Below are 22,907 nucleotides of genomic sequence, written 5' to 3'. Positions count from 1 at the left end.
GTGTCAGGGTTTCAACAAATGGAAGTTGAAAAAACTAAACAAATTTGTCTTCTTTGCTAGCGAACCAACACAGACTAAGTTTACATTCTGAGTACGTATTATCTGTAGCAAGTGACTTCCTGTATTTTATGCATTTTCATACGTAGTCTTTGAATGAGAATAATGTCTAATTGATACCTGTAATGAAAAGGACTTGAGGGCTTTTGATTTTTTTTAAATGGACTTTTATGTCAGGAATGTGTTTTGATCCTTTCACATTCAAATTTTGCCTCTCCAGAAACTTGTGCTGGGGTTCAGTGTTGCTACAGCTAGAATTTAAATAGCCCTTGCTTTTAACATGGAATTCTGTCTTCTCTAGTGCCACAGAAGGGCTCTTTTAGTCACTAATTAGCTAACAGAAACTGTATCTGCCATTTCCCTTTTCTTTTTAAAGCTATAAAAGGGGCATGTCTGGACACATATTAAGGGGCAAGGGAAAAACTAATTTAATGGAAGTGACCTAGGGACACTACATTTAATTGACATTTCTATGTTTCAAAGCTTTACAAACATTGCTCTATATCCCCCTTCATTGAGAAACACTTCCGTCTTTGGTTCCTTCTATCTCTGTGTGGCTTCACTGAAGACCAGCCCATTGACTCTGTCTCCTTCTCTCTACAGGCCGTTTTTACTATCTGATCCACCCCACCAAACTGACCTATGATGAAGCGGTACAAGCTTGTCTCAATGATGGTGCTCAGATTGCAAAAGTGGGCCAGATATTTGCTGCCTGGAAACTTCTTGGATATGACCGCTGTGATGCGGGCTGGTTGGCGGATGGCAGCGTCCGCTACCCTATCTCTAGGCCAAGAAGGCGCTGCAGTCCTACTGAGGCTGCAGTGCGCTTCGTGGGTTTCCCAGATAAAAAGCATAAGCTGTATGGTGTCTACTGCTTCAGAGCATACAACTGAATGTGCCCCTAGAGCACATCAGTTTTAAAGTCATAAAGAACATGTGAAAGGTGTTTTTTTTTTCCAATATGAACTCATGCAAGTTACCAAAACTGTGATTACCCTTTTTTACTTACTGTAAAGAGTCATTTTCATAAAGATCAATTCATTGATTTGTTTTTTGTAAAGCTATCATTCAATATATATTATAAATTAATATAAACTTAAGGGAAGCTCTACGTAAGGAGACTTAGAGCCAAACTCTTTAAGCTGTATCATCCCAATAAAGTATCCTTTCATGAACGGGGCATGCAATAGCTTGAGAATTGCTAGGATTAAATTAAGGAAAGTAAAGCTACTCAGAGCAGCAGGTTTTACAAGCACAAACTTTACACATTTTTACAATTTTAAAATGCACTACAATAAACAAATTAGAGCAACAAATTTGAAATACAGGCTTCTTTACATAAACTGAGAGGTTATACAAAACTCAGTTTCACAAGGGAACAATCTATACCTTTCTAAAAGTTAATATTTCAAGTCTCCAATAGACAGAATATTTTACTCTTTAAAATCCTGCCTTTTTGACCAAAAAAAAAAAAATTCATATGAACTCCAATCCATAGTAACAAGCACAGTTAAAACTCTTTAATAATCCCATTTATATGAAGTATGACACATAAACAAGCAGATAATATTTAACCAATGAAAGACTTCTACCTTCTTATAATTAAAATTACACATGTCTGAGAGGAATTGTTTTATCTTTTGAGTGGCTTTACTGAGTTGTATTTAAATTCTAAGGGCCATTTGCTAAGCAGCATTTAGCATCTACTCAGGGCAGTTATATAGATAAACTGCTGGACAGAAAAATTGTAAAATTTAGCAGCTTGATTTTCTGTTAGCCTATGAAATGTTATTGTCCTATAAAAATAACTTTAAACTTATTTAATATTCCATATTTACATTATATGAAAATCAATTACATTATAAAAGGAATCCCTAATGCAGAAACAAAGACCCAACTTTCAAAATTCTTATTATTCCTATTTGTATATACACTAGAAAACCCAACTAGTGCCTGTGTTTGGGGGGAAAAGTCAACAGTGTAGTTCTAAACCTTATCCCAAATAGAAAATGTGGTTAATGATGTCACTTTCCTTGCTGGTCATCCTTGCTGGCTTAATCCTTGCTGGCTTAAATCAAATGCTGAAGCTGTCATCAAAGAGTTTACACTAAAATCTTCAGGGTGTTGAATAAATGGTTAAGTCCAGCTTCAAAACACAATTTTCCACATTAGCAGCTCCAATCTTAAATAAAGCTCTGTTTTCCTATATTTTTATGACTGCTGAGACCCCACAGGGACCAATATTTGTATTCAAATTACATTTCATGGTTTCCCATTGTTTCACAATGAATTCTAATAAATGGGATTTACTATAATAATCCAAGTATGACATAGCTGGTATGCTTTCATGAATGTTTTTATGTAGATTTTCCTCCCATGAACATGAGTAAATAAATCTGTTTCCTGAATGGATTGTGGTTGCATTTAAGGCTCTGTAATAATTCTAATAAATTTACTCTATAAAGATAGAGTTACGTGTGTGGAAGGTATAGAACAATTGGAAGTCCATGAAACCATAACTATAATCATATATTATTCAGACAAAATACTGTAATAAAAGTAGGTCCTTTCTTTGATCAAAAACATACCTGAAAATTTTCAGATGCTTTAATATTAAAAGATGACAATGTTATGCATGCACATTTTTAAGTTAGGTTTGATATGCAAACTGTACAAAACTATAAATCCAAAGATTTTGTAAGGTTTAAACTCAAACACTGGTGGTATAAATAGAACTTACACTTCTAAATTAAAGAAGATACCTAAATGGTCTAGGATAAGATGATATGTTATTTAAAGAGGGGACTTTCTCCCAAATAACAACTTTAACACCTCAAATATGGGGGCTAGCTCACTGGAAGAAGTCCATACTTGAACTGTTATTATGTATGTTCTGATAATTTTGTTGGAAATACAAGTAGAACAAATTTCTATTGAAGCAAGCATCTAATTTTCAGTTATGTCCGGAACTCTACCTTTATAATGTTAAATGTAGTAGTATTTCTTAACTTTTAAATACTTACTAGTATAGGAATTGGTGCTGATCAAAATCTCTGGAGTGACTGTTAGCTGATTAAAATCTATAGCAATTACACATCATTTTTCCATTCGTGTAAAAAACAAAATATCTTAACACAATGAATACTGCTGGGCAGAAATTTTGTCTTCTCATTTTGCTCAAAGGATCAGAATTTCCATGCCCTTTATACTCCTACTTGAATTAGTCTTTTTAATGTTCTTATTTTGCTGTTTTTCCACCAAATGTCTATTTTCCTACTTCATTACCCAAGATGTCTCATTGAGCATGTCTGAAAAAGAAAGGTTATTCTAATACAATTTCTAACAGAAAGTTTGGTACAACACTGGCTAATTCAGAAATCGCTCCTCAGACTTAGATTCCAAGAGTATCAAAGAGATTAGATGGGAGGCTGGGCTAGGAACCCTTGTTCTAATGTATTTGTCCATAATTAACACTGGTGACCGTGTAAGGAACAAAGTATATCTGCACATTTCACTGAGACATCTGCATTGGAAAACCCAAACAAAAAGAAGCAATTCAAATAAAAAGACAATATAAGAGTGAAAATAAGTTGTTCACATTAACACTGGAAGCCATCTTTAAATGAGTACTGCCATATTGTATCACAGTAATTTTAAGCCAAATATGGCATTTGTAAATTTAAACTTTCTCTCATGGAAAGGGGGCCGGTACCTGTTAAAGTGTTATTTTATGCAATAATATAGTCACTTTTTATTTTGGCAATTAGAAGTAGACTCAAAGGAGATTCCAATTTGGTTGCTGGCAGCCATTCTGGGTTTCTTGATTTTAGTACTCCAAAGAATATGGTGGTCTCATGGAGTAGCTGACCACTAAGGAGGGGAGGATTAAAAGGGAATCACTTATCAGTTTTTAGCATAGAATGCATTAAGAAATATCAATGGATAACTGACATCGTTTTGTTAAGAAGTTAACTATATCATAGCTCACTACTGCCAGAGCGGCAATGGATGTACGACGAAAGAGATGAAAAATACAAAAGTCATTAAGCCACCTGATTAAAAGAAAACCAATATTTAAAGGCATTTAATAGACATCAAGTATAAATTTGAGAAGAAGAATCAATCTGTATTACCAAAAAAAAAAAATGTTTTCATTTTCTGTAAGATACAATGAACTGGTACATTAAAAGTCAATTTTGTGTTACTGAAGTATCTTTTAATTCTTCTGAGTTGTAGAATCTTAGCTATTTTTCTTTGTGTCAAACTCTGTAAATACATTATTTCAAAAAAAAAGGCATTTAATTCATTCTTGTTCTGATACATTTGACTTCAAATTGTAAATACGTACAATTTTCATTTCCTAGTACTCTTGCAAAGTCAAAAAAAAAGAGCATATATATGATGTCGCTAAATCAACTATAGTATTATCCCAAAATATACTGACTTTTTTCTCTTTGTGTATGACTCAAAGCATAATTTATTTTGCCCACCAGTTCAGCAATCCCAGAAATCTATGGTGTTGTTGATTAGATTAACACATTTTAAATGCTTTATAACTTAATCATGAGTGCTGAATTAAAAGAAAGGTTTTTCTTTTCATACTTAAGTTCTTCTCTTTAGCACTTTACACTTCCAATAACAAGGAATATATTTTGCAATATTTCCATGCCTGCTCTGGATTTTCAACATAAAAAATAGTTTCTGGATTTTTCTGATATACAGAAATGAATTCTTGAGTGCAAGGATCTATTGCTGGTGCAATGACTTGAACAGAAACACACCTAAATGAGTTTGTCTTTGACACTGACAATTTTAAGGTACATAAAAATGTACCTTAAAATTTTTCCCATACTTACTTGCAATACATTAATTGCCTTGGAGAAGAAAAAAGTCCAAGAATAATATGAAATTAAATCATTTACTTTCAGTGTTTCAGTTCTTACACAGATGGATGATATCTTCACCTTGCCAGCAATTTTTGTATATTATGGCTGGTCTTATATGAAACTTGCTTGATACTAATATTGAAGGATCTTACAGAGTTTCATAATGTTTAAATAAAAAAGTAAACTATTGTGATGTCCTTACTTTCCTACAGAGTGACAGAGCTTAATATTATAATAAGACTACTCTTGTGCAGGATGGACCCTGTCTATGATGGTAGATGTATAAGAGGAGTCATAAAAGCCCAGATTATTGGAGAATATGAGGAAGAAAATGAACTAAGAAGAAACTGACACCAGAAGTGTAAGAAGAAGATATTTCCTTTCCTATCTCTACTTCTTGAGCCCTCCATTTAGGATTATTTAGAGGCATGTCTTAAGATGGTTCTGTAGTCTTTGCTTCCCAGTAGGTGGTATATTCAGGAGGATAATAGCTTCATGCTTCAGCTATTAAAAGATGGCTCTTTAATTTAGTTGGTGTCTGACAGCAGCCTGAGCTCCATTTATTCAGGAGAGTACCCCCAGGGTAGAGAGAATGCTCTGATTTGCTATTACCTGACAATGAAGCTATGGGCTTTAACAACAAATGTAAGATTCTTGGAAAGAAATAGACTTCTAAGAATATTGTATCCTTGTATTTTTCTTTCAAAGCAAGGGACCCAATTGCCGGCTTTTCATCTGTTGGAAATATCTGGGTCTTTTAAAACATTATTTGAAAAAAATATTTCTTCGATTTTAATCAATGAAAATTCTGCCTGCCAAAATTCATATACATGCAGAGAGCAAGGAAAGGTAAAATACAAGTGAGTTTGAGATTTTAGAGACTATGAAAGGTCCTTCTTTGAAGATGCTGAGATTCTTGCATGTGAATCTAAAAACAAAACCATTTATTATTCTAATAAATAAACATGTTCGTGTGTAATGATTGCCGCAAGCCCAGGGAAAAGATAAATAATGTCCTTCATGGTTCTTCCTGTGCTCAGAGTTCTGCCAAATTGAACATCCTTTCTCTATGGGAAGATGCTTTCTCCTACGATGAGAGCCAAACTTCAAGTGGCTGAGAAGCAAATTCTGCTATTCTAATAGAATGCCTTTGAAGAGCCAAACTTTCAGTTCAGTGTACATGAGCATTCAGGAATCTGTTAAAGCAATTGTACTCAGCATATTGGAATCACTTGGGAATCTGCAGAAAAATGAGGTCTGAGTCCCTCCCCCACAGATTATGGTCAATGGTGTAAAGTGGAGATCAGGATTTTTAACCCCCATGCCCCATTCTAACGTGATTCTAACATGCAGCCAGGGGTGAGAACCACTGGATTTAACTATTTTAGGGTCACAAAACAAAGCCATTCCACAGGTATATAATTAGGTTGATATTTATGACTCACAATTTAAAATAATTTAAAAACTCTCTAATTGGTTTAAATTTTATTGAACTTAGAATATTCTTCAAGCATAAGTATTTAATTGCTTTGATTTGCCTTCTTTTCCAGTGATAGTTCCGATTACATTAGCAAATATATGTCAAATAAATTATGTGCCTACCCTATTATTGTTACTCCTTCAATTAAAACTATTTTAAACCATTTATATTATCAAACCCTTTCCCATCTAAAGTACTGAAATGTAAAGGGTATGGCAATAATCATGCAAAATATTTTGGAATAAGAATTTGAACTCCACATTGAAGTCAATGACTTCTGAGATTTCAATTATATCTCAGAGAAAAAGATGTGAATTCACTGTGAGGTTTCCATTACCAACACTGACACTCAGGCAAACAAAAGCAACACAATTCTAGCTAGGTAGAAGAATGAGTGGGAGTGTGGAATGGAGAGGAAGACAGAGAGAGAGGGTAGAAGGAGGAGAGAGGAGAGAGAATTCTACCCTTTTCCTCACTAATAATATATGATTTGATTAAATTAGTTTACCAAATACCAGAGACAACTCTTTACTTATTAAAACTCTAATACCATGTGTTATGTAGATAATCAAAAGCATATTTATTTTGTGGCATAATGAAGACATGCATTACTTGTTACTTATCGGCAACTTATTCATAATGTTAAAGATATTGGACTGTTTATAATTGGAAGACACAGTTCAATAGAGTGGTTCCAAGCATAGACACTAGAGTGATAGTACCGTAGTTCAAATTTAGCCCTGCCACCTAGTATTTCTGGGTAAATCATTTAACATTTCTTGGCCTTGATTTCTCCATCTAAAAGTAGACATATTAATATTAATGATATCATTAATGCTTGCCTGATACTGTTATAAAATTTGAATGAGTTAATATATTGTGGTAATAGCTAACACAATACCACATTTGCGCTATTTTATGTATGCCATTTATTTAATCCACTTAATACCCTGTAAGACAGATATCATTGCCTTAGTTTTCAAAATGAAGAAATGAAGGCCCAGTCAGGATAAATGATTTGCCCAAGTTCACATGGCTTCTCTTAATAGCAAAGTGAAGACTTAAGCAGAAGTTTCAAGGAAACGCCCTCTTAACCATTGTATCATACTTAACCTCATGGGAAAACATGGAACGGTTCCTGGCACACAATAAGCACTCTGTAAATATTAGCTGTTATTATGTTATAATCTATATATAGGTTTACAAGTCAGAGCGAAAAACAGTCCTCAGTTTTCTCATTCTAACAAAGGGGATCAAAATACATTATAAGGTTTATTTTCTAATAAATAAATAAGATTATTTAAAGATAGAAACTTCATTGTCACTTATCATTACATACTACCTCAAAATATGTTCATTGTTTTTTATACTCTTTAAATCTTTAATATATAATTACTGCAATTTTTGTTTGCATATGTCCTTGGTCAATAAACCAAATTATAAGTTTCTAAAAGCATAAACTACATAATGTTATTTTAATAATCCTTCAACCTCACTGCAAGGGCTAGCATAGTGCTATCAATGTAGTTTGACAATTTGTATTTCCTTGTAACTGAATACATATTTATAGAAAAAATATTGAAAAAATCAGATAAGCACAAAAAGAAAATGAAAATTTATTATAATTCATAATCCAAATATCTAGGGGACAAAATGACACAAATTTTGTTTTAAAATATCATATTTATCATTATGTATATGAATAAATTATAGTTCTTAATCAAAATTAGATCATCATACCCAGAGTTTTAGGAATATCACTTATAGTTTTCTTAAAGACATAGTTTTATATATTTCATATTTTCCAGGATTGATTAATTAATTTAGCGAGTGTTTAAACTGACCTGTGGGGATGGTATAGCTATTGGAGTCTGCTATAACTCACCCTGATACAGGTGAGAGATATGAACAGTAAAATTCAATAATAAACTTCTTTAAATGTTGGATGATCCCACTAGGAGGGTTAGCCTAATAACTCCTTCAGCCATGCTCTAGATTCCTGAATTCTGTGGCTCTCTAACAGAGCACAGAGACACAAGTTAAGGCCCAGCATTTGTGCCAGGGGACTAGGGCCTGCCTTCTTCCTACTCTAGTTTTAGAGCACACAAAGAAAAGACACGTAGCTAAAGACACAGAGGCTTCAGACAAGCATACTTCTGTGCAAAAGAAATAAAGTCCTATTTTGTATCTTTTCCACTGGGAAGACTAATCTAAAGAAAGGGTAATAAGCAAGTATCTTACCAAATTAAAAAGGATAAATATTAATTAGAGAGGTGCACTAAAAATATAACAACACTTAGTTGTCATCAAAAAATATAGAAAACTGATGAAGTATGACAAATTCATTCAGAGCTGACTTCATTCTAAGGGTCAGAGAATAAATTTCAGACATCAGCGTTTTGACGTTTTGGTGGGAGAGCACTGTTCAGGATGTACTCTGGAAACTTGAAAACTCTTGGGCAGGTAAGCAGCCTAACAGTGACTAGAGACTGCAGCCTAATGCTGTAGAAAGTCCATGGAGAAAAGCTATCTCTATGACAGCTGCTTTACAGAAATGCCTACCTCGTATTAATGTAAGGGCAGAAAGGTGTAATAGCTTCTCTGCCCATCATAAGGATCACGGCTGACACTCCTATAACAAAATGCAAGTTAACAAGGGAATAGCATAACGTTATAAATGTATTTCATCTAAGTTTTATGTGACATGGGAGCTTTCAGAAATAAAGACCCAAAGACCCAAGGGAAACTTATCATATGCTTAGGTTTGATAAAATCAGATAACCGTATAGAAATGTGATTGGACAGAGAGTATGATCTAATGGTAATAGATCGAGGCTGGAAACCCACAAGGCCCGTCTATGCAGATTCTTCTGGCTGTGAAGCTTTCCTTCCTTCTGGGAATGGGGCAGGACCACGCTGGAATGAGACTGTTGAAGGAGAAGGCAGAGAGTGACCTTTTGAGGTTTTATGGTTTGCTTTAGGGAAGAGGAAGATGAATTCCAGTTTCTATTACTCACTTCAAGTGAGAAAAAGGGACAGGAGACAGGAGGGCAGGAGGTCAGAGAGAGACTTTGCTTCTGAGGCTGTTTCTGAGGCCTTCTAATCTCCTTTAGTTCAAAGTACTTAGCATACCAAAGAGTCATACTTTGGCTTATCATTTTCTGTAATATTAGCTAAAGAACCCTTCACAAGACAGTTTTGACATGTAATATAAATAAATTCCCTCCAATTTTGTTTGGAATAATGCAAAGATAAATGGAACACTGGAAATATAATTAAAGCTTATTCCTTTAAATATTTAAAGAGAGGTAAATATTTAATGGTGTTTTACATATAGAAGCCTTAAAGAAGCCCAGAATTTATAAGTATACACTTTTGATGTGAGGCTCTGAAAGACTCCATTCTAAAGCAAATAATCAAAATAGCAATTTTAAAATATGCTTTGTCCCATGAAGTACTATGAAACATAAAAAAAGGATGAGTTCATGTCCTTTGCAGGGACATGGATGACGCTGGAAACCATCATTCTCAGCAAACTAACACAAGAAAAAAAAACAAACACTGCATGTTCTTACTCATAAGTGGGAGTTGAACAATGAGAACACATGGACACAAAGAGGAGAACATCACACACTGGGGCCTGTCGGGGGTGGAGGGCTATGGGAGGGATACTATTGGGAGAAATATCTAATGTAGATGATGGGTTGATGGGTGCAGCAAACCACCATGACACGTGTATACCTATGTAACAAACCTGCACGTTCTGCACATGTATCCCAGAACTTAAAGTATAATAAATAAATAAATAGGTAAATAAATAAATAAAATACGTGCTGTCTGTATGATGTCTACTATGCACAATCGATTAATATGCCTGAGGGTCGGGCACGGTGGCTCACACCTGTAATTCTAGCACTTCAGGAGGCCAGGTGGACAGGTTGCCTCAGCTCAGGAGTTCAAGACAAGCCTAGGCAACATGGCAAAACCCCATCTGTACTACAAATACAAAATATTAGCCGGATGTGGTTGTATGTGCCTATAATCCCAGCTACTCAGGAGGCTGAGGCATGAGAAACGCTTGAACCCAGAAGGTGGAGGTTGCAGTGAACCAAGATTGTGCCACTGCACTCCAGCCTGGATGACAGAGCGAGACTCTGTCTCAAAATAATAATAATAATAATAACAACGATGATGATAATAATAATATGCCTGAAAGGAAATTCATTCAATACATCCATCAAATATATTTCCCTCCTACTTCTAAAGTTTCCACCGCAAAGATGTATTCCAAAACAATTATCGAACAAATAAATGTACTGCAATACTAGTACGTTCTCATTGCAGCCTAACAATATTTTTTTTTAATTGAGGGAAAATATTCCAGATTTGACTCTGTAATTTCTTCCCTTCCACACCATTTTCTATTCCAGTTCTGCCACTGTAAAAGCCAGTCTGGATGTCACTTGAGGAGGGCCTGAATCATCCATCATCACTGCTTCTCAAAGGAGAGCCATGGACATTTTGGATAAAATGATTCTTTACCATCTGAGACTATCTTAGCTTTTAAGACACTTTAACATCCCTCATTCCTCCAGTAGCTCATTGCCAGTGATAACCGAATTCCAATCATTGTGACAACTCAAAACACAAGACACACATTTCTCTACATCCCCAAGATAGCAAATAGTACTGTTCTAGAGAACTGGCTGAGTTTTTTGTTATAAAGTGAATGATCAGATAGAAGGGGACTAAAGAAGCTATACTGCACCCCAGTGGAGCTTTATTACATTGCTATGAGGTGGCCACAACCAAGTTCCGGCCTTAATGTCACCAGAGCCAGATAAGCATGCTCCTTCCTAAGCCAACCACCCACTATGGGCTCCATCAAGGTTGAGCTTCTCCAGGAAGTGCCTAGGTATTTCAGCTACCCTAATTTCTTATTTATTAGCAGTTCTTTTACCAGTGCCAGAGATTCAGAGAAAAACTAGCTCATCTCAGCATTTACCTCATTGGTTAAGCTTATCTGCTGATTAAACTCATTAGTGTGTGTAAGTGCTTCTAAGAGTGCTTGGCAGATAGTAAGGGTTTGATAATGTTATTTTCATCAGCAATCATCAATTATTATCATCATCTTCTTCATCATTATCACCTTCATTATTTGTGATTGCCTTTGCCATCACAGGACATCAGATAGCAATTTTGTATACAGTGTACCACATAGCAATTTTTGCCTAAGCCTGGAAGCTTATAATAAGTATATCATGCTCTGCACAAAGCAAGTTATTTCTTCTTCAATAAGGTGATCAACTTAAAACTTAAATAGTTCCTGCTCAGCAGCCAAAATTTGAGCCATGGTAAGTCCACAAACATTTATTGAGTTGCAAAACAAAATATAATGTAAATTTCAAGGTACACATACTCCTTTGGAAATTTTCTGTTGGCTAGATTAAAGTTTTTCAATATATAAGACCAGTAACATTTGAACTGAAAATATTTTCTTCCTACCTTAGCAAATCTTCTTGTAGTAAGTGAAGCTTTTTTTCATTGATTTAAGATCCTCCCTCTAGGATTCAAAATTAGAGTCAATATCTCAAAATTATTCACTCTCAATTACATACTTGAAAAGTTTGAATTATCTTTAAATGATAATCCTGGAACACAGCATGTGGCCTGTGTTGGTACAGTCTGCAGTTCCTTAGCGAAGGTAAATGCAGTTTAGGTAATTAATGAGGTGGGGGGAAGGTTCTTACCAATGATTTTAACAAGATCTAAAATTGGTGTTTGCCAGACGTACTACTATAAACTGAACGTCAGCTGTGTTCTGGCATAGAACTTGGTGACTTGCATTTTGATACATGACATCTCTGGCACAGAAATGTTACTGGAAAGGGGTCTTTATCCAGACCCCAAAAGAAGGTTTTTGGATCTCTCACAAGAAATAATTCAAGATGAATCCATAGAGTAAAGTGAAAGCAAGTAAAGGAATAAAAGACAGAAAGGAATAAAAGAATGGCTACTCCATAGGCATGGCGGAGCAGCCCTGAGGGCTGCTGGTTGCCCATTTTTGTGTTTTTTTCTTGATTATATGCTAAACAAGGGGTGGATTATTCATGCCTCCCCTTTTTAGACCATATAGGGTAACTTCCTGATATTGCCATGGTACATGTATGCTGTCATGGCGCTAGTGGGAGTGTAGCCCTTAGGACCACCAGAGATCAGTCTTGTTGCCATCTTGGTTCTGGTAGGTTTTGTCCAGCTGCTTTACTGCAACCTGTTTTATCAGCAAGGATACAAGTCTTTATGACCTGTATCTTGTGCCGACCTCCTATCTCATCCTGTGACTGAGAATGCCTAACTGTCTGGGAATGCAGCCCAGTAGGTCTCAGCCTTATTTTCTCCAACTCCTATTCAAGATGGAGTTGTTCTGGTTCAAATGCCTTTGACAGAAACATCACAACTTTCTTGAGATGAAATATTGTACACAGTTTTCTATTTCCTTCATAGCTCCAGCGGCATGTGCTCTCATTTACACTATTCACTGTATACCTTCCATCAAGTTTGCAGCTTGATAGCTGAAGAGGTGTGTCTGATGTAATTGTGAAAATAATTCCACAAACAAAAATTAGGTTTGTTACTTTGTCGTCTCCAGACTAATCATGAATGACCTTGCGTTTCCTTTATAGGAGTTTCCTTTGCATAAGGAACTTAACTACTGTTTCCCTGCAAACTGGCAAATGAGAAAGATTACACACAATGCAATTCTTGTTTTTGATTCTGTTTTTGATTCTTGTTTTTGATTCTGTTTTTGTTGAAACCTTGGAGCAGAAGACACTTTGGATAAATTTATAATATATTTTACAGGTGGGAGAGTTTTTGTTCAATTATTAACAAATATTTGCATCCTTTTAGTTATCTCTGAAGAAAATAAAATATCACAGAGCATAAGGCTCAAAATAAATCTATTAATTGGTCCTTTGTAAGTATCTGTGCATAGTTTGGGTTACCACATTTTACATCCCAATTTAACAGTCATTCAAGTTCAAATTATTTTTGGTTGCAAATACGTTCAGGATTCCTGGGGAGTTTGTGACTGAACCAGATGGCTGGCAAATATGCAGAGTTCCACCTAATCTAACATTTTTATCTTAAAATAATTGAGCTTCTCCTCTTCATGTAGCCTTCAATAGAAAGCAAATTGTGTAAGGAGAAAATATTATTGACGCTTGTTCAGGTTTTATTGGGTGATTTAATATGAGTTAACCTTGGTAAATATGGAAAGAAATTGGGATCATAAGATAAATTTCCAAGACCACAACTTGTCCCTAGCATTCTAAAGAAATGGTTGCTAAGTGGAAATGAGTGTAACCTGTTTTAGTGGAACCTGCGAAGGCACACAGATTTTAAAACAGACCAATACTTCAGACCAGCTTTGACTGAAATATTTCCTAATAGGTCTAGTTAAGTGATGTTACATATTTTAGCAGTTCTCAAATTATGTTCTGCCAACTCACAAAGAGCAAACAATACAGCAATTCACATTGTGGTAGAATAATATTTTGAATTATCAGTTTGTGTCTTTTCTACCAAATACCGGTTTTGTTCACTCACATCTTGAGGGCTTCCTCTCCCAAGTTTTTAAAGGCAGATGCAAGTCACCCATGCAGAGCCTATGAAGGAAAGCTAAAATATTCAATTCTTCAGCAGCCTTCAGCAGCCTTCCAGTCTAACAGGAGGAGATTCAGATGCATGCTTGCAGAGGGAATTCACTGCTCTCCAGGACTAGAAAAATGATGCACTGAGTGAGAGGGGAGAGAACAGGGAGCTGCCATGTGAACAGAAGAGTGGATGAGAAAGAAATAGAAAGACTCTAAGTAGTCCCTATCAGTGTTAGGAAGTGGTTTGTGCGCTGAATCAGTACAGATTTGATGCCCTGTCAGGAGCACCAATTGCCAGCATTCAGCCCACTGCCTGTTCATCAACCATCCACCATGGTTTGTACCAAAAGACTCTGCCCAGCCCTTTACCCGACCTATCCAGAACAGAGGAGACTTGTGTGCCTTGCAGGAGAGGAGGAAAGCCCCTTCTGAATTGTGAGGGAGCACACAGACCCTGTTTTACTCTCTTTCTCAGCATACATATGTAGTTAAAAACAAACAACAAAATACACAAATAAGGGAGGCTCAAAATGTGATGAATACAGTTATTGGCTGCAAATGATGTCTACCTTGGCACTTATGGACTACAGCATAAATTTGGTTTTGTTTTTCTTTACAAGTTCTATGAAATCCAGTTCAATTCAGTAAGCACTTTTTGAGTTTCTCCTATATGCCAAATGCTAAGGACACTGCTACAGCTGTGACACAGGGAGAAAACCACTGCTGCAAATTGCAGCTGGCTCTCAATATTCATGAAAATTAGTGACTAGAAACCGTAGCAGTGCATAAAAATCTCAATGTTGCCAAATGGTCCTTGCCAACAGAAAGTCAAAGAATCAGAAAAATGACTTTCTCCCTATTTTCATCTTTTGAATCTTTTCAGTGGAACTTAAATTATATAGCAAAACATCATGGCAAGGAAGACTTGGAAATGTACCTTTAAAAAATTCTTTTCTAGTTTTCAATACACAGGAAGGCAACACAGGTGATTAAAATCAATATTGACTGCCAAACCACCAGAACCAAAGCAAGCCTCCCTTTTGACTATTCAACATAGATGTATACTCTTCTATGTATACTTGAGCTTCTAAACAACGACAAATAGGATCAACAACATGCTCCCACCAATATCATGCAAACAAATATGCACTCATTATGCTGCCGCTTCTTTCTGTTTCCCTATCTTTTGCTGGTCAGAATTCACCATTTGAGGCCTTAACTCCCCCACACTTCCAAGTTGTGCTACTTAGTGCCTCTGGGCAGTCACTGGGGAGCCAGATATCATGCTCCAAAGCAGGTTGCTTCAATTTAGTTTGAACATGATGGGAAAAGTAGGCTTCCCCTTTGCCCTCATTCAAGGAAGGGAAAGCATGCAGGAGTTGAGATGAGACAATGGTAGTGATGACCAGACTGGAGCATTCCATTGAGCAAACAAGTGGGATGGGTGGGGCCAAGAAAATCTGAGGAAGTATGAAAACTGGATACAACCCAATGACCCGTTCCAGTGAAGATGAGTTGCTTCCCCCTCCATAATGGAATTGCTGGTTGGTTCTAACAGCTTATAGTTTCTTATTAGCTGCTCAGTATTTCTCTCCACTGTTGACAGACTTAAATTCACAGTGATGATAGCCAGGCTAGGATTGGTGAAAGTCCAGATTGTTGAACCCAGCATAATCTCCATTCTTGCCACCATGACCTCTTTGTTGATAAGTCATTGATCAGGCACCAGAATAGTAGTGGGGAGAAGCTAAATAATCTGAGTAGAAAGGCCCATCCTATCCACCTGGTTATTAAAAGCCTCCTTTGCAGTGAGTTTACTTTGGTGAGATTCCCATGAACCACTTCTGAGAGGTTTATTCATTTACTGATTTCCAAGATTCAGGGGCTATCTGGCCCTTGACTATCTTGATCTATTCTTAGCCACTACCCATAAAGCGGTGTATGTTTATATGTCTGTTTATATTATCTTCCAGCAAAAAGGAACACCAGAAAGATACATGGATGAACATTTGCCCACTGAAAGGATTTCTTTTGCCTTCTCCGCTTGGGAGCCACTCTTGAATGGTACTATAATACCATGACAGTCCACTTCTGTCTATTTCTGGTACAATCACCTATAAAACAGACAAATATTTTCTTCCTTAATAAATGTGTCACAAACGTTGACTGAGGCAAGGGTGGTAATGCCAAACAAATGGGTGCACTGGGTGGTTGAGCCATCTACTTGCATAACTTCTTCATGCCTTTAAGACCTGTCTAAGCCCAATTTCCTATATACTCCTTTCATTTGATGATGGCTTGATCCGATTCTATCATTTTCTGAATCAGAAACATGCAGTTCATGAAGAGTATTTCAAGCCACATAGATACTTTCTATTTATTAGTTATGAGTTCAGTCTCTACCAGGACTCTAAACTTTATAGTTTTTTTGTTTTGGTTTGTTTTGTTTTGTTCTGTTTTTTTGTTTTTGTTTTGAGACAGAGTCCCGCTCTTTCGCCGGGGCTGGAGTGCAGTGGCGCATTCTCGGCTCACTGCAAGCTCCGCATCCCGGGTTCATGCCATTCTCCTGCCTCAGCCTCCCGAGTAGCTGGGATCACAGGTACCCACCACCACGCCCAGCTAATTTGTTTTCATGTTTTTTAGTAGAGACGGGGTTTCACCATGTTAGCCAGGATGGTCTCGATCTCCTGACCTCGTGATCTGCCCATCTTGGCCTCCCAAAGTGCTGGGACTACAGGCTTGAGCCACCGCGCCCGGCCAAAACTTTATAGTTTTATGTACTTCTCATTAAGTGAATTGGAGCAATGCACCCAAATGTGGGATATGTTGCTCCCATATGCTGTGCCCCTTTCTTAATAATAAGGAATCTAAGGTATAAGAACTCATGTTTCACTTTAGAGAGACTATCTTTTCATTCCCTGGCCACTGGACTATCCTGCAACTCCGTTTCAGTGGCAGGTATCTGAAGTTTTATGTGATTATATTTCACCCTCTGCTATGTAAATGTCTTACCAAGGGGTCTAGGATGTCCGTTACTCTCTGGCTTACCCTGAATGTCAATAATGTCCTAGGAAGATGCCTCGTGTTATGGAGAGGTGATCAATGTCTCTGTGGAATGAAATATGACACAGACCCAGACTATTTGATGTAGCCCTGATGTAAAACAATGAAGATGCACAGTCTTAGTCAAAAAAAAGAAAACTGCTCTGGCAAGCTCAGGTTAAATAAATTGGTGGGAAGCGTTGCTTACTTGATAAGTGCTTATCAGGTGCAGGGTTCTATTGATTATTCCAGTGAAGAAAGTTGAAACATCAGCTGCATCTGAAGTCACTTATTTTATTAAGCTTACGATAATGCACGGTTACTTAACAGAATCATCTGTGAGCTTAATGAGCTAAACAGGTGAGTTAAATGGTAATGTGATAGGACTCACCATCCCTAAATCCATCATACCTGGAGTTTCCTCTGGAAAGCTCCAGCTGGTATGTTTTTTGTCCTTACCTAATATATCTACAGAGCATGCCCACTTTAAGCCTTGGATCTCATCTTTTTCCACTACTTGCCTCAGCAGTTCTGACACTTATACTTTACTTCGTGCGGGCCATTATTTTTTCCAAACTTGTAAGAGCTGTCGTTAGAGAGTGCTGACAGTATCTTCCAGGTCATTGTCAAGGTGTTGAATCTTGTATCACAGGAGGCTGTTCCCATATTGAAAAAACTGTCTCTTACCCAACTTCACACTCTACTCTCCTGATACAGCATGCTCAAAATCCTGCCCAATTAATCAGGTCCCAACTCCTACTGGTATATGTCAGCTAAGTCCTATAGCTTCTTCCGGGCATAGAGCCTTTCGTTCCCTAGTACACCCAGCACTTTCCTAGCCAGGTTATGTTGTGACTCAACTCTGGCAATTGATCCAATTTCCACTAGCAGAGGTAGAATTGATGAAAGTACATCATTTCATCAAACTCCACTCTCAAGACCCCATACTTTCCCTGTAGTGGCCCAGACTTTGACACACAGACTTGCTGGGGGTAGACTTTCAACATACCTTCTCTGAAGCTTTGCTACTCTTCTAATTAAGTCCTGAGCCTGAGCCTTAGCTTTTTCTGCCGTACAGTAACAGAAGTGAAAGTTTCTTTATGTGCTTCCAAGGACATCTCCTGAATTTCACAATTTACTTTTGACTGATGAGTAATTACCTTCAGTTTTTGTTTGTCTTTCTCTAATTCATCAATGGCCCCCAGCAGCAGCCATCTCTTTTCATGGCCCTTATCATTACAATTTCTCTCTGAACCTGAAACACCTAGAAATTGTACCCACCAGTGCATTTCCTTCACCAAAATCCATCCCAATTCACCACAAATGAAAGTCAACAATGCCAGTATGACAAAAAGGTCAAGGTACCACCAGGCTTGGTGTCTGGTAAGAGCCCAGTCTCTGTTTCCAAAATGGTGCCTTGAACATTGTGTCCTTGGAAGGGGAGGAACACTGTTCCTCACATGGCAGAAAAGCAGAAGGGGGTGAACCCACTCCTAAATGTCTTTTTGTTGTGGCATTAATACATTCATGAAGGCAGAGTCCTCATGACCTACACACTTCCCATTAGGCCCTACCTCCCAATGCTGTTGCATTGATGATTAAGTTTCAAGCACAGTAGTTTTGGATGAGATGAACATTCAAGTCATAGTACTGGCTTCTTTCACTTAGCATATCCACAAGGTTCATCCCAGTTGTAGTATATGTCAGATTTTCCTTTCTTCTTAAGGCTGAATAGTATTTTATTGTGTGGCTCTACCATACTTTGTTTATTCATTCATCTGTTGATGAACACTTGGGTTGCTTCTACATTTTAGCTATTGTGACTAATGTTCCTATGAATATGAGTGTACACATATCTTTTTGAGACCCTGCTTTAATTCTTTTGGGTAAATACTCAGAAGAGGAACGGTTGGAATAATCCAGCTGAAATGGAATGGCAATTCCTTTTTTTGTTTTTGAGACAGAGTTTTGCTCTTGTTGCCCAGGCTGGAGTACAATGGTGCAATCTTGGCTCACTCTAACCTCTGCCTCCTGGGTTCAAGCGATTCTCCTGCCTCAGCCTCCTGAGGAGCTGGGATTACACATACCCAGAACCACACCCAGCTAATTTTTGTATTTTCAGTAGAGATGGGGCAGGCTGGTCTTGAACTCCTCACCTCAGGTGATCTACCTGCCTTGGTCTCCCAAAGTGCTGGGAGGCAATTGCATTTTTTAATTTTTTGAGGACCTGCCATACTGTTTTCCATGGCAGCTATACCATTTTACATTCCCACCAACCATGCACAAGGGTTCCAATTTCTCTACTTCTTCATCAACACTTGATATTTTCTTTTTTTTTTTTTTTTTCATAGTAACCATCCTAATGAGTGGGAGGTGGTGTCTACCTTTTGGTTTTTTGATTACATGAATTGTCAAAATCTTGCAGGTCTTTTTGTCATCATTCTCCTCTCAAGTCACATTTTGTATGTCTTCCTGGGTCTTGCTGGAACCTGACTCTAGATATAGAGTTGTGTAGAGGAGAAAAGTAGAATCTTTTCTCACCTGTCCAATGCAAGGTTCATGGCTGACACTCCTATAACAAAAGACAGATTAACAAGAGAATAGCATAGCATAACAAATCTATTTAATCAAAGTTTTATGTGACAAGAAAGCCTATAGAAATGAAAATCCGAAGACCCAGGTAAAATTATTTTTATGTGTCAGTTTGATAAAGAACAGACATTCTTGTATAAGTATGATTAGACAAAAAGGGGATATGATCTAATGGTAAGAAATTGGGAGACCCTAGTCAGACTCTTCTTCGCCTTTCTACGTAACATGCCTATCCTCTAGGTATAGGGCAGGACACCTGTCAGGAGGGAAGAGAGAGGAGAAGGTTAGGGAAACCTTTCTGCTTCTTCATTTTCTCAGTTTCCTTCAGCTTAAAATTCTTAGTATGTCAAGATGCCATATTTGCCGGTAGGGCTTCCTATACCCCATCATTTGGAAGCAATGAGAGATAGCAAGGGTAGGCCATGAGAAAAGTCAGCACCGCCTTTGCAGTGTAACCATTTCAGATGTTTTGGTTTCAGATTACCAGGCAAGCAGGACCAGCTTCATGCATCAAGAAAGGAGATGCTGCTGCTGCTGCTGCTGCTGCTGGCAGAGGAGGTGCTGTGGGGACTGGGTTTGGGACACTCAGTATCATCCAAGCTGATATAAATGTTTTCTTCCAATCCCATTTTCCTCCTTCTCAGCCACAGAAGAGACCCAGTAAATCTGTAAATTCAAATTTTTTAATCATCAGCAACTCCCAGGTCTTATTTTAGGTATAACAGCCCTGTGGTTATCAGCAGTAAAAAAACATATTTTAAGATAATTCCGATCCCCTGACCATGCCTGGAGTCAAACATTAAAAATTATGGTTTATAAATTTTTTTCTCTGCAGCCCTGCAGAGAAATCAGAAGCAGTCAGCCCTGTATCATCATTCCTGTTATAAGGAATACTATACAATTACTGTAGTAATATCAAAGGAGCACGTCTGCACCATCACTGCTCAGAAATGTAATGCCCAAATGAGGATTTTTGTGATTTCTACAGAGTTAATTTACCTTCATAATTTCTTTTATAGGTCAAATGACTGGTTTTTCTAGATTCTGAAACACATAAGCCATGATAATAAAATACCTTAAATTTTAACAGCTCTTTTTTATGCATTCTCGTCAAACAAAAATATAAAACTATGCATTTACACAAACAGCTTCAGGGAATAACTATTAATACCTTAAAGAAACAAGTATTTTAAGTAAACAATTTCTCTATCAACATTGATGAGAAACTTAGTTTTTTTTATGTATATACATTTTTTAAAGTGTTGAGAACAGGAATACTTCCTGAAATTACAAATTACATTATAAACATTTAGTATTGACAACAACATCATGATAATATAGGACTGCTGCTCCTGTGTGAAATGCTGAAAAAAATGAGCTTCTAAGGTTAACACTAATAGATACAAAACAAATTTGCTCAAGCAACTCAAGATTAGGCTAAAAAGAAGAGAAAACAATTTTTAAAAACCTGATATGTGCCAAGATGTATCGATTTAATTGCTTTTAAAAATGTGACTACTTGGATAATTTTTATTTATTAGATTTTACCTTTAAAACTCTTTTCTAGAGACAGGGTCTCACTCTGTTGCCCAGACTGTAATGAAATGCAGTGGCTCAATCATAACTCACTGCAGCCTCAAACTCAAATTCCTAGGCTCAAAGGATTCTTCCACCTCAGTCTCCCAAGTAGCTTGGATTACAGGCATGAGCCACAATGCCCAGCTTTATACCATCTTTATATAAAAAGTGTTTAGCATTGAGTGCCACACACCAACTGTCTAATTGATCTTTTTGAACTAACACTGACCTAGTCTTTGTCTTTAGGAGAAAAACATTTCTAAATAAGCTAATAGGGTTCTTCTACAAGGCAGTAGTTTTGATTATAACTAAATTTTGTTAGGGGAGGATGGTAATATTTTGAAATGTATAATATCCTATAATTTTATGTGATGAGGTTTATCCACAATTTAAAACAACTGTATTTCTACATAAGTAGTCCCTAGATAAAAGCATAAGTTATGATTTCTATTTAAACAAGAGAAAGCTTTGTAGAGAGTTAAACTGCTAACTGGTGACGTTTCTGAACAAAATGTTTTTAGCTAACAAGGTAAGGGATACAACTTAACAATGTAAGGGATACATAAAGTTTTAGAAATCAAAGTAGAGCACCAGCATCCAAAGTTAATTGGTTATGACAAGGTGTAACATTGAACGAATAAATTGCTTTTTAAATAGCAATCATAACTTGCTTTATAAAAAGTAGGATAAAGACACATTGAACCACTATGTAAAGTTATTTTTTTAATCCAGAAAGGATTTCAAATGGATTACCAAAAAAGGAAAATAAAAACCAGAAAATCACAGTTGCAGAAAACCTCTAAATAGAACTCTTTAATCCTATGAAGCCTAGATATTATATATATAATTTTTTATTTAATTGCTTTTAAAATGTGACTGTATATGATAAACATTTTGATTAACATTTTAACATCATAAAACTGTACTTAAAGAGATAAAGTGTTCTTTATCAGTGTCAGAACACTTACATATATTTTTATTCTTTTATCATTTGCATACACCTCCAATAACCAAAATAAAGTGTTGTCTTAGCAATTACACAAAGGCTTGGGGGTACACAACAGACTCCATTAACCGTCTTTGTGAGCTGGAAAGACTGAATGTCTTTCTAGCATGGAACAAAACTTGAAAGGGAACCTTAGGAATGTCTATTCTGAAATGTTTTTGCTACGTGTCTTTCATCCATGCCACTGCTTTTCTATTTTGAATCTCTTCTCCCCTAAATCTTTGTTTATTCCTAATGCACAACCATTATGCCATTTTTTTTTTTTAGTTGACCAACTCCAAGCTCTCATCTTTTACCCCAAGCCATTTCACAAATTATTTCCCTCAATACAGACACCTTCCTCTTTAACAGGAATTCCACTGCCAGTGGCTACAATAATTTCTTCAACCCACTACCCAAGCAAAAATCTATAAAGATCTGCCTAAACCTAGTCAAGTCCCCCACATTTGGATTTTAAAGATATCCCTGTCCTTCAAGGAGATAGGTTTGGAGAAAGTTCTGCCCAGGTTTTCTTCTGTCGTGACCTTGAAGTCTGGACTGTCTGCTTCTCCTCTTCTGTGTCCTACACTGGCCTGCACTGAATGTATTACATTTTTGTGTTAAGGTTAATA

At 36.8% G+C, this 22,907-nt stretch overlaps 1 protein-coding gene across 3 annotated transcripts in view; it reads left to right on the top strand.

Moving 5' to 3' along the window:
- HAPLN1 (hyaluronan and proteoglycan link protein 1) overlaps positions 1–2,469 on the top strand; it is an 82,290-nt gene extending 79,821 nt beyond the window's left edge. For all 3 annotated transcript variants that reach the window (XM_001112414.4, XM_078004439.1, XM_078004441.1), the window contains one exon: positions 661–2,469. In XM_001112414.4, coding sequence (XP_001112414.2) covers positions 661–950 — 290 coding nt within the window. In that variant the 3' untranslated portion in view covers positions 951–2,469. The remainder of the gene's footprint in view (positions 1–660) is intronic.
- Positions 2,470–22,907: the final 20,438 nt, after the last annotated feature.

The sequence above is a fragment of the Macaca mulatta genome, chromosome 6, assembly GCF_049350105.2.
Source record: "Macaca mulatta isolate MMU2019108-1 chromosome 6, T2T-MMU8v2.0, whole genome shotgun sequence".
NCBI classification, from domain to species: Eukaryota; Metazoa; Chordata; class Mammalia; order Primates; family Cercopithecidae; genus Macaca; species Macaca mulatta.
Note: the sequence above shows the minus strand (reverse complement) of the source record. Positions and strands in the feature narration are given on the sequence as shown.